The 15,369-nt window shown below is 40.1% G+C and overlaps 1 protein-coding gene and 1 long non-coding RNA gene across 4 annotated transcripts in view; both read right to left on the bottom strand.

The window, feature by feature from the left end:
* LOC125482776 overlaps positions 1-2,748 on the bottom strand; it is a 25,850-nt gene extending 23,102 nt beyond the window's left edge. Inside the window, exon 1 of the long non-coding RNA XR_007261747.1 lies at positions 2,606-2,748. This is a non-coding gene — a long non-coding RNA (uncharacterized LOC125482776). The remainder of the gene's footprint in view (positions 1-2,605) is intronic.
* A 6,483-nt stretch (positions 2,749-9,231) lies between these two features.
* nr2f1a (nuclear receptor subfamily 2, group F, member 1a) lies at positions 9,232-14,875 on the bottom strand. Of its 3 annotated transcripts, XM_020537226.2 has the most exons (4): positions 14,695-14,874; positions 13,716-14,234; positions 12,487-13,014; positions 9,232-10,820 (listed from the first exon to the last, which is right to left on the bottom strand). In XM_020537226.2, exons 2-4 carry the CDS (start codon positions 14,173-14,175, stop codon positions 10,546-10,548), a joined length of 1,263 nt encoding a protein of 420 aa, XP_020392815.1. In that variant the 5' UTR covers positions 14,176-14,234; positions 14,695-14,874; the 3' UTR covers positions 9,232-10,545. The 3 variants fall into 3 exon arrangements, with proteins under 3 accessions (XP_020392815.1, XP_020392816.1, XP_020392814.1); XM_020537227.2 differs by having other exon boundaries at positions 12,487-13,011; positions 13,716-14,875; XM_020537225.2 differs by having other exon boundaries at positions 13,716-14,874.
* Positions 14,876-15,369: the final 494 nt, after the last annotated feature.

Consider the following 15,369-nt stretch of genomic DNA (forward strand, 5'->3'; position numbering starts at 1 on the left):
CCCCCCCCCCATCACAACCACCACCACCACCCCGCCAGCTTCCCCACAAGCGCAGTGCTCACTGATTCTCACTCTAAACAATCCTCAGTCCGGGCTGGCTTTAAGGCAACATGCTACACAGATTAAAGATTTGGCTTTTTACAAGAAGACGAGGTGCTTCTGTAATCATAGCAACGGTATGTAGGCCACAAAGTGCTACCAAAAGCTAGTGATGCCCTCCCTGGAGCGTTCAAGTCTCAGGCTTGCAGGATTTTTATCGACTGTCGCTGCTTCGCTTCATAGCAAGTCTCCCTATGAATTAAAATTAAAAATGGCTGACTCAATATCAGCAATAAACCAAATATATTAAAGTGTGGGATGTGGCCGGCAAAGAATCATTACCTGGCGCATTTATATTAAACAGTGTCGCTTCCAGCAAGCTGCTGAAGGTATTTTCTGTTTGTTTTTCATTCTTTCTGTATTTTTTTACGGACTTACTTGGATATGCAGGAAAATATATGTTGACGGGAACATTTAATAGTGGGTTATTTACGAGGGAATCAGAGGGTCAAGTTCTGGTCTAAGTGGCACATCTGCGAAACATTGAGGCTACTAATTCACCAAAGGCTGTACGGCTTTTATTGTAGACATATTGGGGAATTAGTAAGAGTCCGCGTCCCCCTTTCGCAAGGGGGAGGGGGCCTGATTATATCATGATGTATTGCTGGCTACACGTTCAATCTGTAACACTGCAGCTAAAACGAGAAGGCGAAAAAAAATCTAACAAAACAATCTAGCCATCCATTATGAAGAAAAATAGGAGCCATGCTGGGAAATTAGGTAAATAAATTCTAAATTAGAAGAATATTAGCCACAACATCATTCACACAGCTCCACGCCTGTCTGTTCTCCTGTGCAATTAAATTAAAACAAATTCACATTTGAACATTTGTCGCTTGTGGTGCAGTTTACACATGTAAAATTCCCTCTTGTCCTCTCTTATCTTAGTAATAACTTCGATATAGTAAGACTGGGCTCCGCGCAATATTTAATCGAAAGAATGATATGAGGAGTCCCAGCTTTATGTCATAAAACTGTCCTGAATGTACTAAACGTTACGTGTGCTAGTTCATCAACTCCTCTTCCCTTTAAAGCGATTCCACATTTACAATAGACCTACATCTCACATGTCATTGCAGGAAGGCTGATTTTTTTTTTCACGTATCATACTTTGACTGGTTATACAGTGCGTACGGTATTGCGTCGGAAATGTTTCACTCAGCGCAAACTGTTTGCTAAATGATTGCCGCTGCAAAAACATGAAACTTTAGAGGAACTGGCAAGTAAATCAGACCTATCACTTTTACCTCAGGAGAAATTATTACAGCGTTCAAATAGCTTCCTCATTGGAAACGCTATCACTTGTAAGTGTTATTTTTCAAGTTTTAGACATATCCCAATATGTAATCATTGCAAACAATGCAATGAAAAAAGTGCTCGATTAAAAGAAAGTACTTCCTTGGAAAAAAAAAGTGAACAGGTTGATATTTTAATTCACTGTCAGTGATTGGATGGTGACAGATCAGTATTCGAGTTAGTTGTGTATATGTATTAATCTATAGAGGGAGCGAGAGACCGTTATTAAATACAAGCGCTGTTGACTTAGCAATGCGACTGCATTAAAATAAGCCACTAATAAAATTGAGCTCAGCATGATGCATAATTGCAACAGAATGTTTTCAAATAACATTTAAAGAGAGAGTTGGTCATGGAGCCAGAGTCACAGACTGGCTGCTGTGTACTTGAATTGCTCCGGCACCATTGAAGAAAACCCAGGTGTTAGGATTTTCCCCTACCACCTCTCCCTGACAACATTAAATCCTATACTCAGGTTAAGTTTTCCACATGTGAAGGTAGGGAAGATAAAAAAAAAGGTCGCATCAATCACACCATGGCCCAAACCACATCTCTGCCTACAGACCCAGAGTGGCGTATGCAAGAAGGAAATCTTCTACATATTTATTGAAACGGATATGTCCACATGCATCACTCCGTAGAGGATGTCTTTAAAAATGTGTTGACGTCACTGTTGGTGATCAGACTGTATAGAAGGAGGAATCTCCTGACATTCCCACTGACTGTTAAAGGTTTGACTCTGTTTACGCTCGCTGTAGTAAGACTACAGAGAAACTCCAGTCGACACCATCTCCTGTGGCCCTCAGATCTTCAAGTGAATCTTCCCCATTCTCCCCTTATTCCATTTTCTCCTTCTTCTCATTTATTTTACCATTCACTGAACCCAGGTCTTAAAAATAAAAGCACACATTCCTCCATCTCCCTCCTCTTAACTTCTCTCATTAAAGAAAACTCTTTGGAGTACTAGAACGGTTTACAACATTAATTTATACTTCTAAAGAAAAATATGTATTCTTCTGAATTCACTTAGTAGCTGTTCTATGACCATGGAGCTAAACAAAATCATTTGTTCTTCACTTTTGCAACTTCCACCTCTCTCTCTCTCACGTACACAAACATACAAATATCACTGAGATGCAAATGCCACGTGTTGATACATTTATACTTAATGACAGCCCAAATCCAATCTCAAAAGAAATAAAACTCTTACTTTTTGCAGACATTCCCCTCTGGCCGCTGCCTCCTTTAATTATGTGTGCTAGATTTCTTCCCTGTGAAATAAAAAAATGCCTGGGGTTTTGGATGGAATCTTGGTGCTGTGTTTTTTTTAAGAAGAGACTACGCTCCCCTTACCCAAAGGCTCTCAGTTAAGTGCAGATTGAGACATATCGGGTTCCTTATAAAAGGATCATTTCATGTGGGAGGTTGGACACAAAGTTTGGACTCGTGACTTGCATTCCTGAGCGACATGCATATTTTAAAACAACAAAGCAAACGAGGAGCAAGGCTTAGAGAAAAAGGGGGAGAAAACTTGGAAGAGAAATTTCTGAGCGATAAGAATCTCTGTTTCTTTCCGAGGACCCTAAGTAACGTGCACAGCACAGTTGGTAGAATTCTGCCTCAATGACAGGACGATTGCTTTATTTACCCAAAGATATTATGTACTGTTAGGACCAACAACAGTTTGCGTAAAGAAAGGACAGGACAAAATAAATTGTTTACAAGTACACGGTTGGGCTGACTATGTGTTTCAGCACAATATGAAGCATCTTCCCAGACGCTGCATAATGCTGCTGACTTAGTTTATACTAATCCTGTCGTTACGTAATAAGTGCGGTTATTAATGAGAAATCAAATGAAGGGAAACTCAGACGAAACAGTGATAGCTGAAGAAATGGGCAGCGTCACACAGCGTGTGAAACCACAATTTAATGCCTGGTGCCAAAAAAAAGCCCTGATTGCTTTATTCATTTCATTCATTTAACATGTGATTATCAGCCTAGACACTAGAAACGACAGATCCAGGCAAAACATCATGTTGGCCACATAGTCAAGTGTTCTGTACACCTCAACAACACTGCCGTGTTCTCCTCCGAACTTCATCGATTATTATTTCTACCATAAAACACTATTTGTGACATGTGTGGAAATTCGAGCCCCCGCAGAAAAAAAAATAAAGACGAAATGAGAGAACAAACAGTGAGGACATAGATATCTCTGTTAGTTGTCAATGCAGGTCCATGGGCCGAGAATGCTAATGAGGCTTTGCAGAGAAGACTGGAGCTGTGTGTGTGTGTGTGTGTGTGTATGCACAAGGATCGATAGCTGACCCAATGGTTTGGGCAATGCTTTATCTGGCTGAGCAATGATATTATCAACCTTGAATGTTATACACAGCAAACGTCTTCCTAAATCAACACAAGCAGTTCACTTACAGCAGCCATCCCACTAACCTCTTTAGAAAAAAAAAGCCCTTCATGGCTGTATATTTTATATTCCGTAGCTCTTATTTGATCCATTGCCTCTGCTTGATCTAGTGCTCCATAGACAAGAAGATATAAACAGCCATCATCTTGCCTGTTAACAGTCTTGTCCCTGATAGCACGACCGTGTTTGGTCTACTGAGCGACGAAAGAAAACAAACCCACATAGTCTGCTGCTTTATTTTGCAGTACAATACTTTTATTTAAATTAATTTGTCAACAATGTAAACGATGTTTAGATCAATTTTTTTATTAGTAATACATCAGAAAGTACATTTCATTGCTGAACATTTTAGAAATCTTTCCTGTTTTTAACAGTGACATTGCAGTCTCATATGCAGTTTAACAAGGCCTGCAACACGCCCACCCCGACCATCACTCCCACTCTCTCACCCCACCCCACTTCTGCCCACAGTGTTAATACAGTTGGTCCATGCTTTTAAGGGATATAAAAGGTATGATGCCATGCAAGTGATGTTGTGTATTTCATATAAGGCATCATGGAATGGGCAATGATTGATTATACCAATAACTGGACGCGATGTCAAGCTAACACAATATTTCGATTCATTAAATATTCAGGAAATGATAGAGTGTGTTTTACATTTGTCTGAGAACTGGCATAAACTTCGTATCTGTCTTAAAGTCGGTGGACTTATTTCCTAAGTGTAACAATTAAATGCACAGCGAGCCTGGTTATCTTCAATCAGAGAATACGCCGGAGAAGATTGTAATGGAATCTCTAAAAATTGACATGACAAGACTCGAGCCTGTGCACTTGTGCACTCCTTTGGACAAATAGGAAAATACCTGACGTAAACTTTTTGGGGGACGATTTTTTTTTGCTAGGTGGGTGGAAGCTGGAATTCAGATTCTTCCGTCCAGGGCTTGAAACGTATTCCCTGACAAGTGGGGATAATAAATGAGAGTCGCTTTCAGATGGATATCTCAGACGTGAAATTGCACCCAGCTGGTTGTGTAAGCAAACAAATAGTTTCATGTAAGAATCCCGTCTTGTAGGTTGATGAATAGAACACGACATCGGTAAATGGGTCTTTAACTCATTTAGGAATAAAACTCTTGGCTCTCTCAGTGAAAGACACTGAGACGCCATGTACCAAGAGCAATAGCTGTTTAAAAAACAGAGTTTTATTAGTTTCCACTCCTTCACCCATGTTTTTACCATTAAATCCAAACGTCAGTCATTTACAATGGTCACCAACCCATCAGTGCAAAATCTGAACAGGCTCTAACTTCACATCACCTATGAAGATTAATAGATTTGTTTTGTGAAAATACTTGAGATTTGGAAATGCGAGAAGCTAAATGGGAATGTATTAGAAGGTAAACATACTTCTCGTATTTGGCAAATGACATCTGCTTGTAAAATAAAACCAGCCTTTTAGACAAACGCGGTAGGGTGGGGGCGGTGTTCACTCTAAGTAGAGTGTTTTTAAAACAAACTACTTTTCAGGATTAATCTCAAACCCTCGCCTTCTCCAAAACCATACTGAATATAACACCAACGGGTTCGCTTGCAGCTTAAAAGGAGACCGATCAAATATCTTTTTAATTTGTTATTTTTAAAACGTGCTCGAACTTCGAAAGAAAAAGTGACAGAGTTAAGCAGTGAAGATGGACAGATGGAATGAAAATAAATTCATTTCACTCAACTGGAACTGTAATAAACAGTTATTTAAAAGAAATGTTTCGAACGACAGGCAGAGTGGTTCAGCCTTTTACATAGTTAGATCCCTACGGGAGTCCCTTTTTTTGATTTTTTTAAACAAACGTTGTGGTTACAGCAACAGAAAATCCACCTATGAAAGAAGAATGGACTACCTGTTTGAGAAACAGAAGTCAGGCTAAAAGTAGAGGTGGGGTTTGGGGTGTTGGAGGTTGCAAAACAGTCCAGGTGACGCGTTTAACAGCAAAACAAAAACATCAGACAAAAGCAGCGACAGAAAAATGTGTAGTTACGGGACAACACCAAAACAAAATAAAATCTGGAAAATGTCTGAAGGTTTCTTTTAGAATTAGAGGAGGAATAGGGAGATCAATATGACAAACCAGGAAAAGCAATGAAAAGGACAGCCAACAGTGCTTGAGGGAAGAATCAGACAAAACAAGAGAAAAATGCAATATGTTCAATGACAATTCGGGTATACGGGAAGAAGGAAAAGATGGAGAAAGTAGACTCCAAACCTTGTGTTAAAGGAAAACCAAACACAAACCGAGAAAAAAGACCAGCCGGCGGGTTGAGAGATTGAAGAATTATGTCTGTGATAATTCAGGACAAAGGACTGACTAGGAAAACACATGAAATCTGCGCCTAAGAGCTCAAAGCTGTCCTTGTTCAATTTTAAAATTAGAACTGTAACGGTTCATGAGGAATAATAAAACATTATTTGAAACTTGCACCTGATTTACTACAAGAACAATATACATCTGGTTTCACATTTTATTAAAAGTACATTAACGTCATAGTTAAAAACACACACCCTTTCCTGCTCTTAATTACTCGTGCTCATTTTCAGATTAATTTATGCATTGACAGCGATATAAGTCTCTCCCCATCACCTCTCCATTCTTACACTGCCTCCCAACCCCCACACATACCCATCAATAGGTCAACTTTTCATTTTCTATTGCTGAGCTGTAAAGCCCGGAATACCTTAACTGTTTCAAAATTTCTTTCTTACGTATCCTGGACCTTTTGAAATGTTTTAATGTGAGAACGCTGGAAATATACTGATAATACGCAACCGCCTTTACCTAATTGTTGGGCTATTTTTATTCGGGGTTTGCTCCTGAGGCGTAACACCAATTCTCCCTTTCATATTAGCCATGCTGTAAAGTCAATAGGTAAAAGTCACAATAATACAGCAAATTGCATCCTTTGCAGTAAAATAATTTGAATTTTTTCCAACTGTTGGAAGAATTTATTACGAAATAAATTAAGGCAGCTTAACTAAAATAGGAATAAACACATTTGCAGAGGGATTTACGTGAAACAGAGAAGTAGCATTTAAATGTAGGAAGTGTAATGCGTAGAAAATGTGGTTGATTACACCAAAATGTTATAATTTTGGTGTTAAACTCATTGTGCTATACAACAAATAAATAATTCACGTATCAATAACGAAAAGACAGCTTCTTGTATACGTAATCCATGTATTATTTAGATTATTAATACTTGACCACACACTGCAAGTTTTCAAATTTATTTAATGAATTATGGTTCCAGAAGTCAAGCAATAGACCAAGAGCCTTCTGTTTCGCAAGAATGGACTGAAACTGGGCGGCGGAAAACAAATTATAAAATAAAGTATCCAAAAGTCTTCAAAAGCCGCCATATTTGTTTGCTACCATCTGCTTTAAATGAGCCTGGCAGCACATATTATTAAAGTGCTGGATTGGCTTGCAATGTCTCCAAGAAGAAAGTATGACCTTAATAATAAATTTCGTAGTCATTACTACAACTAGATCATAACACACAGAACCAAGTGCATCACCAAAGTGTAAATTTCAGGCATCGAAAGTTTAAATCAGTATCAATTTTCAGGTTAAACATCAATATTCTACACCAGCATTCTTTGGTTTTCAGGAGGATTAATAATATTTGAAGATTTCAATTAAATACATTCCTGGGGGAGATGGGGTGGGGGACACTTCCGAACTAGCTTCTCAGTTGAACTTCTTAAAAGGTAAATTCAAATTAATAATAACAAACAAAGATAATTATCTGCAAAGAGCCTAGAAAGGATATATAGTTCAGATAGGTTCAGCGTCACAAATGTCTACACAGGTTAAAAGCAGGTGGCAGTTAAAAAAAAAAATCCATCGGTTATTAAACAACCTGAAGGCAATGTACAAATATGTGTTTACCAAAGGGAAAATGGAATGCAGTATTTACATAGTGTCAGAACCGCGTGCTTTTGCTATCATAGGCTGTATCAAGGCTAATAATTTCTGTAGAATGGAATCGCGCGGTATTAAAGATATTGAGTCGTCGCGTATCATGCAGAAATCTGGATTTAGGTCTCACTAATAGCTATGGAATATCTTAGATTTGTTTCTGTTAGTGAATTCAAACAATTAATTAGAAGTAGCGCTTCAGTATAGAGAAAAAAAAGTACTTTGGAACACAACGACTATCCCCCACAGTTCCTGACATGTTATGAAATACCACAGGACGCCCTGTCACACTCTGTGCTAACAAGTTTAAACAGTATTTTAATTGGATTTAACGGTGAAACGATGAAAAATCATTATCTATTAGGACTTTGATGTCCATGGGCGGCCATTAAAAGTATAGTGTAAAAGTCGGGGTTGAAGGAAATGGGGGCCTAGGGGCAACACTCATAGCAACAACTGACAATAAGTTGTAGTCAAATCCTTTGGAACAGCATTGATTTAAAAAATAGAAATATCCATAATTTTAAGTCCAACCAGCATATGCACAGCAATGCCTCAGTTCACCCTTTGTTGGTTTTCCACCTTTGTGGGTATATCGGCATGTATACGTCTTATTACGGTATACTGCTGCTGTGGATGGATATATCCATGTGTATTGGAACATACATAGACAATTGCACGTTAATTGTTCCATCTAAAAGTGTCTATAGCCATCGCCTTGTGAATCGTGCAGTTTTGCGACCAGAATGTTAAAAACCCCAAGCGACCAAATAGCAACGTCACGTTAAATGCCCAGAAGCTTGAGAACATAGAGAGAAAAATTAAAACACACAGACCCACACAGATATAAACAGACGTATATTTCTCTCTGTCTCTCACAGATACACACAACATACACTTACTCCCTCACCCCATCACAGACACGCACACGTACATACTTTCAGCCACTCTCTCGGTTTCACAATGTGCCCCTTGCTGCTTTACTCTGGACTGGCCGTTATGTTCAATTTCGATGCACAGTTCTTAAAGAAAGCTCTCCCAAGACAGCGTGTGCTAGAGCTTTGACCCGGATTATAAAAACACTAAAGGAAACAGCAACTGAAATCTACAACAGTCTTCTCGAGGCAAGGCACTGCCGTCTTTACATCTTCACTGTCTGGAAACGGTAGCTTTTTCAAATCTTCTTCCGAATTATTTATCCAATATAGCCAGCATATAACTACACCTTAATGATATCATTTAAAACGTGATGAAGAACGTATACATATGTACATATAATATATACACACATAATATATATACATATACATACATAAAATTATTAAAGCCTCGGCGATTATCCGCGTATCAGTGGGATGGAAAACCCTTAAAATCTACATTGTCGATCATGGAGCAGAGAACTATACCACCAGTAAACAGATAACACACACACAGCTGCGATAGATCTCTTTTATATCACTTTTGTAACTGTTCCAGCGTAACAATGGTTTTTTACAAGAATATTCCATCATACCCACAGAACAAACCCACAGGACAACGCGTCTGCCAGGGTACAATGCTTGTACTTTTTTTTTCTCTAGACGTTGTGTTTTTTTTTAAAATCTACAGGTAAACAGGCTTGGCAGTAGTGATAGGAAAGTTCAGTTGCATGATTAAAAATTGGAGAGGGGTGTTTGGAGGGTTTTGGGGGAACAAACGTAATATAAAATATTTTTGCTTCCTCGTGGAAAGTCAGAGACAATTGAAGTTTTGGAGAGAGGTGTGGGGGCCAAGATTGGGTGGTGGTTGTGGTGGTGGTGGTTGTGGGGGGTGGTGGGGGGGGAGGTGTGGGAGGTGGGGAGTGGGCAACTCGTTATCGTAACAAAACAAAACTTTAATCAAGGTCAGTCCTGGATGCAAATCAAGAACTTCAATCAACCTAATTCGAAGTTCTCCGATACTTTTCTCTAAAAAAATCAGTGTCTTAGATACTCAGACCAAAACTCTTATTTCTATACAGGTAAGGGGAACTGACATAGAATGCAAGTGTTCTTTAGAAGGTCCACTGTGTGATGGTTCTAAAAACACGTTTTGTCTATTATCCTTTAGCAGTGCTCTTTTACAATTTGATCACTTTTTTTAAAAAAAAACGTCATTTTCGCCAATACTGCAGGCTAGTGGGTACGCTTAAAGCGACGAAAAGTTTCTTTCCTTTTAAAATGTTGTGCTAAATTCTTTTTTATTTATTTGTTTAATTCTGATTTCGATTTTAATTCTTGGAGAACATAGCTTTGACGACATAAATCGCACTCATTATAAGAAGCAAAAAGGTTATATCAAAAATTATTAGTATAGAATCACAGGAAACCTGGTTTGGAACCAGAAAAAAATACAAAACAGATATAGATACATAGACACAGGACATTTTTATAATTATTTGGAAAATGTTATTTTCCCCCTAATTTCTGATTCTTTTGTTTTTAAAATGCGCATACGATGTTTTTAAATTTTACAAAAAAAGAAAATAAAGACTAATATTTTACAAAATGATAAGCGATGCTTGTGGTAAGTGTTGTTCTACATATGGTGCAGTTCAGTTCCTTTTCACGGAATAAATGCCACAGTCAACAGTTTGGCCTCTTGGAAGGTCCTTTTATTTTCACAGATATCATCCTATAGGAACTTGCAAGTTCTTGAATGGAGAGGGAGACTCTCCTAAAATGCTTGTGTTTTTGTTTTGTTTAGTGTGGGGAGGGGTGTCCTTCTCTCATCATTGAATGGACATATAAGGCCAGTTGAAGCTGCTCCCCGACAGTAACATATCTCTGATGAGGGTTTCAATTGGGGTTTTACCTACCAAACGGACGAAGAAGAGCTGTTCGATGACCGAGGAGGAGACGGTGCGAAGAGAAGGCAATCGCAGTAAGAGCTTGCCAAAACGGCTCGGCTGGTTCGGGTACTGGCTCCTCACATATTCTTCCAGAGCACACTGAGATTTTTCCTGCAGGCTTTCTATGTGGGCAGCATCCGACAGGCCACAGGCGTCTTGACAGCCAAAGAAAAACAGAATTAGTGCCGCTATCAGACGACCTTTTGTTTTATTTTAATCCTCATTTATTGTTTTGATATCAATCCACACACACTCTCCCTTTCTCTCTCTCTCTCTTTCACCGACAGATATACACGTTCACACACTCCTTGCATGTTGGAGGCGGACAAGCTATCTGATAACGTCTCAAATTTTTTTTTGTTGCTGCAAATATTACGGCTAATGGAGTCTCTGATGCCAAAAGAAATAGCTCTCCTAAGCTTGTATTATAAGCAACAAAGAAACTCTTAAATAATATGTACAGATGTACGCCATTTCCCGCAGAGAACCAAGCCAGAGACACCAGTGTCTGGGAACATTGTGTGATAGATACTGGTACGAGTTATTGTTCCTTTTCCTTTGCAGCATGTGTTACACATTGTTTCTCGTGCAGTCTACGGCTATGCAGCCTTTTCTTTAATTCAATATTATATACGGTGTAATCGGGCACTTTTTCTTTGTAAATTTGATGAGCAAGAAGACTTGGAATAAATACCAACCCCAATAATGCAGGATTACCAGAGTATGCTTCGAAATCTCTCCTTTGTACTAACAGTTTAGAGATATAACTGCGTAAAATATCATGACTGTATTGTCAGCAACAATTTCAATATATATCTAATGCATTCTAATAAAGACAGCGTTCATTCAGTTGCTGAACGCTAGAGCTCTGCTTTTATTTTTCTTCAAAATAGCATCTACAAATTTTGAAATAAAAAGTACTATTTTATGCCTATATATACACTGGCTGCACACTATCGAGCTGGGAACATTTTGTCTGAGAGAAATTGCGCTTTCCTTCAGGAAAGGCTGCTGGACGATTTGTGAACGCTTTAATTTATATACTTGGAAACCATATTTTAGCGAATGAATTAATAAAGTAAAATAGGAAGTATGGGTCACGACCCAGCATTTGGAAAGCATCCAGAATGAGAGGTTGAAAATACTATCCGGAAACCTAAGGTAAAACCACAACATGCCTCCTGTAAGCTTCAGTAACTTCAAGCGGCCCTCTCAAACAGGCCAGCGAGAAAGAAAATGGCAAGCAAAACACCCTCTCGATCATCAATACGCTCTCTGCTTTGGAAAACTTGGACAGCTTTGAGAAAGGCTTCCCATGAATTCCCCTCTGGCTAACAATCAAAACAAGTTTGGTCAAAACTGGAGAGGTGGGGGTGGGGAGGTAAGGGTGCGATGTCAAGCGGTTGAACAGACATCTATAATCTGTCTTTCTATAATATTCATAAGTTTATCTTTTTGTGTCTTTCTCTTACTGCGATTGTTCTATTTACCAACAGTTCCCCTATTAAGGAATAATTTATCCAGATTTGGGAGCTGTTGAAAAGATGATTAATTTGTATTTTTCCTGATCAATTTCCAATTGATTTACATCAGATTATGTTATTTAATAAAACCCTCCTGGTTAAAATAAATCATCGTTATACCGCTTGACTAATATCATCCGATGTATAAATAAGCCGCCCGAACCATTCATATTTACTTTCTCCTGTGCTCTTACTGCATCCGAGTGAGGAACCTTATTGATTTAGATCCGATTTGCTGAACTTTCTGTCCCGTTCGCGCCCCCCCTCCCCCGCCCCCGCCTCCACCCGAGCCACTCACCTGATGTGAATAGCACAATAGCTTTGAGACAGCTGTACTCTGCCGAATCGACGTGGAGGGCTTTCAGTTTTTCGACTTGTTCCTGGAAGATCCTTATGTGATCCATGAAAGCAACCACCCTGTCTGCAGACATTGGCGAGGCATGGAGCCCGGCAGCGGCCAGCAGAGGAGCCACATGCAACGGCATCGAGCACTGGGCAGCGTTCAGAACAAACAACTCACTCCAAGTCAGCCTGAGCAGAGCCACCTGATCTGTGATCTGCAGATCTGGGAAAAAAGGGATATTCCTGGCCCATTCCACGGCGCTGAATAGCAATCGTGCAGCCAGTTCACAAATGTTCTCGATGCCCATGATGTTGTTGGGTTGCATACATTGACTCCCATACCGAGAGGTTGGGTAAGGCTCGGCCCGCAGTAGTAAGGAGATGTATCCAGACAGATAGCAATGGCCGTTCAAAGGGTCCCCATTCGTCAACGCGTACTGGCCTGGGTTTGGTTGAGTTGGAGGCATTCTTCCTCGCTGAACCGCTGACAGAAAGAGAAAAAAGGAGAGGAAATGTACATCCACAAAGCGCAATACAACCCGCCCGAAGCTTCAGAAACACACATCTTATTTTACCATTATTTTAGATTTTTTTTAAAAGTTCACAAACAATCAGTGCCATTTTCCATGTAAAGATACAATATGCGACATTTAAAAAAATACCTAAAATTGTAAATACCAAATATAGCTTTACCCGTCAGAGCACTCCACATTGTGGCTGTTTTTAAAAAAATCCAAATCACAACATTGCAGAAAGAATTGCTGGATTGCGAAAACTCCCCCAAACTGCAACACCCACCCACAGTCACAATTGGAAAATTCTCCAAACATCTAATGCATGAATGCAAACGATTAACTTACAATTACAGGGGGGAAAAGACCGATGTATTAACCATTTGAATCCACAAAAAAAATATGCAGCCATGCTTGTAATTGTTAAACTCTCTCAACTTTGAAACTGTGAATTCGTTTTTCTTTGAGGTTAGGCAATTTTTATATAAAAAAACGTATTTTAAGAATGTGGATTGGGCAACTAACGCATATCTTTTTTTGTTAGAAAGGGTTACAATTAACAGCTTAGACTTCCCTATCACAGCATTTGCTCAGATCGAAGCAAACTCGCGCATTGAGAGATTTGCAGCCCAGATCTCTTCAGATTTACAGTGATGCTTAATAAAATATTCACCTTCCCGCCTCATCCCAACTTTGAGGCATTTCTTCAGGCGGCAGTACTGACACTGATTGCGGTGGTGCTGGTCTATAGGACAATTCCGGTTGGCACGACATGTGTACGTTAAGTTTCTCCGAACACTTCTCTTGAAGAAACTTTTGCAGCCCTCGCAAGTGAACTGGCCGTAGTGTTTGCCGCTGGATTTATCCCCGCACACCACACACTCGATGTGCTGCTGTTGCTGCTGGCAGGGTTGCTGCTTCTCGCCGCCAGGCTGGACGCTGTGACTGCTGCCTCCGAGCGGGGTGGAGGGCGGCCCGGGCTGGCCCGGGGTTTGCGGAGTATGGGGAGCAGCCGACGCCGCCTGCTGCTGCTGTGGTTGTTGCTGGCTCGGCTGCGTTTGTGCAGACTGACCGCCCTGAGCTCCGGCCACGTCGTCCTGAGGATCTCGCCAACTGCTAACTACCATTGCCATATCTCGGGCCCAAAAAGTGCGGGAAAACAAGTTGATCGCACGGATTATTTTTTTTTGTCCTGTTGGTAGGGAGCAGAGTTGGATGGTGGTAACAGAAAATGGAAATAAAAAGGAGAGAGAGAAAGGAATAAAACTGCGATCAAAGCAACGCAGACAGACACACACACATAAGGAGCAGTGAATGAATGAGTGAGTGTTGATCAACAGTAACCGAAACAAATGGGGGCCAAAAAAAAAGAATAAAGAAGATCCCGATCAGGGTACGCAAGTGTCGGGAGGCCAGATCCAGGGCAACACGCAGTCAGCCATTCAGGAAACCAATATAGGAGGGAACGAGGGGTTAAAGATTATGGAGAGTTGGGGGGAAAAAGAGACGATCTCAATTCGAAGGAACACACACACAGACACACAGAAAAATAACCATGCGATTCGAAGTAAAGTATGGCGAGTGTTAAATCCCTTCTTCTCCGGAGAGGAACAGAAAATAGAAGATCGGAATTGTCAGGAAAAAAAACTCACCAGGACAAAAAAAAGGACGATCGACGTTAAAGCGCCCTATTTTCACCTCTCATGCGGAGTGGAGAGAGAAAGAGAGGAAAGAAAAAACAACTAATAGAATATGCAAGGGGGAGACAAAATGAATGCGTTTAAACGGGAAGACTAGCGGAGCAATTTTTCCGAAAGGGGGATCTGCGCGAATGTCTGTATATAGTGAACTTTGACACTACTATTGAAACTGACACGTTTCTATGGAGATCGCTGCCTTATATGGAGCTCATGTCAAGGAGCCAAGAGAGGGGCTGTTGGCAACTGATAATCAAAGGCGACTGGTCATAGCCCTCAATTGGGGCTGGGGAGGCTAAGGTTAGCCAGCCTCCTGCACACTATTGGTTAGCCGTCTTATTTATTACCTACGACGCTCTGACAAGCAAAATTTACATTAGATCTCCTGCGCTGGTATTTACTTTGAGACCTTATTAGTATGGGTCGCCTGTGGTCACCACAAAAAAGCAACACGAGGACCCTGTGCTTGTAATATAACAATGCAGCAAGCAGCCTCGAAATTTCAGATTATGGGAAAAAAAGTTAGTTGACAATCAAACTTTCTTTTCGTATTTTAATGGATCATTGTTTGAAAATAAATAAATAAAACGGGCGTCTCATCCCTTTTGTGTCAAAAGAGAAAAACGTTGT

This window comes from Rhincodon typus, chromosome 3, assembly GCF_021869965.1.
Source record: "Rhincodon typus isolate 14 chromosome 3, sRhiTyp1.1, whole genome shotgun sequence".
Classification (NCBI taxonomy): Eukaryota; Metazoa; Chordata; class Chondrichthyes; order Orectolobiformes; family Rhincodontidae; genus Rhincodon; species Rhincodon typus.

Bases quoted from the DNA above. Each gene is read 5' to 3' on its own strand.
- nr2f1a (XM_020537226.2), bottom strand. From the start codon at position 14,175: ATGGCAATGGTAGTTAGCAGTTGGCGAGATCCTCAGGACGACGTGGCC. The intron at 13,015-13,715 runs GTGAATATTTTA...TCTTTCTGTCAG, and splicing joins AGTTGGGATGAGGCGGGAAG to CGGTTCAGCGAGGAAGAATG. The intron at 10,821-12,486 runs GTGAGTGGCTCG...TTGGCTGTCAAG, and splicing joins TATTGTGCTATTCACATCAG to ACGCCTGTGGCCTGTCGGAT.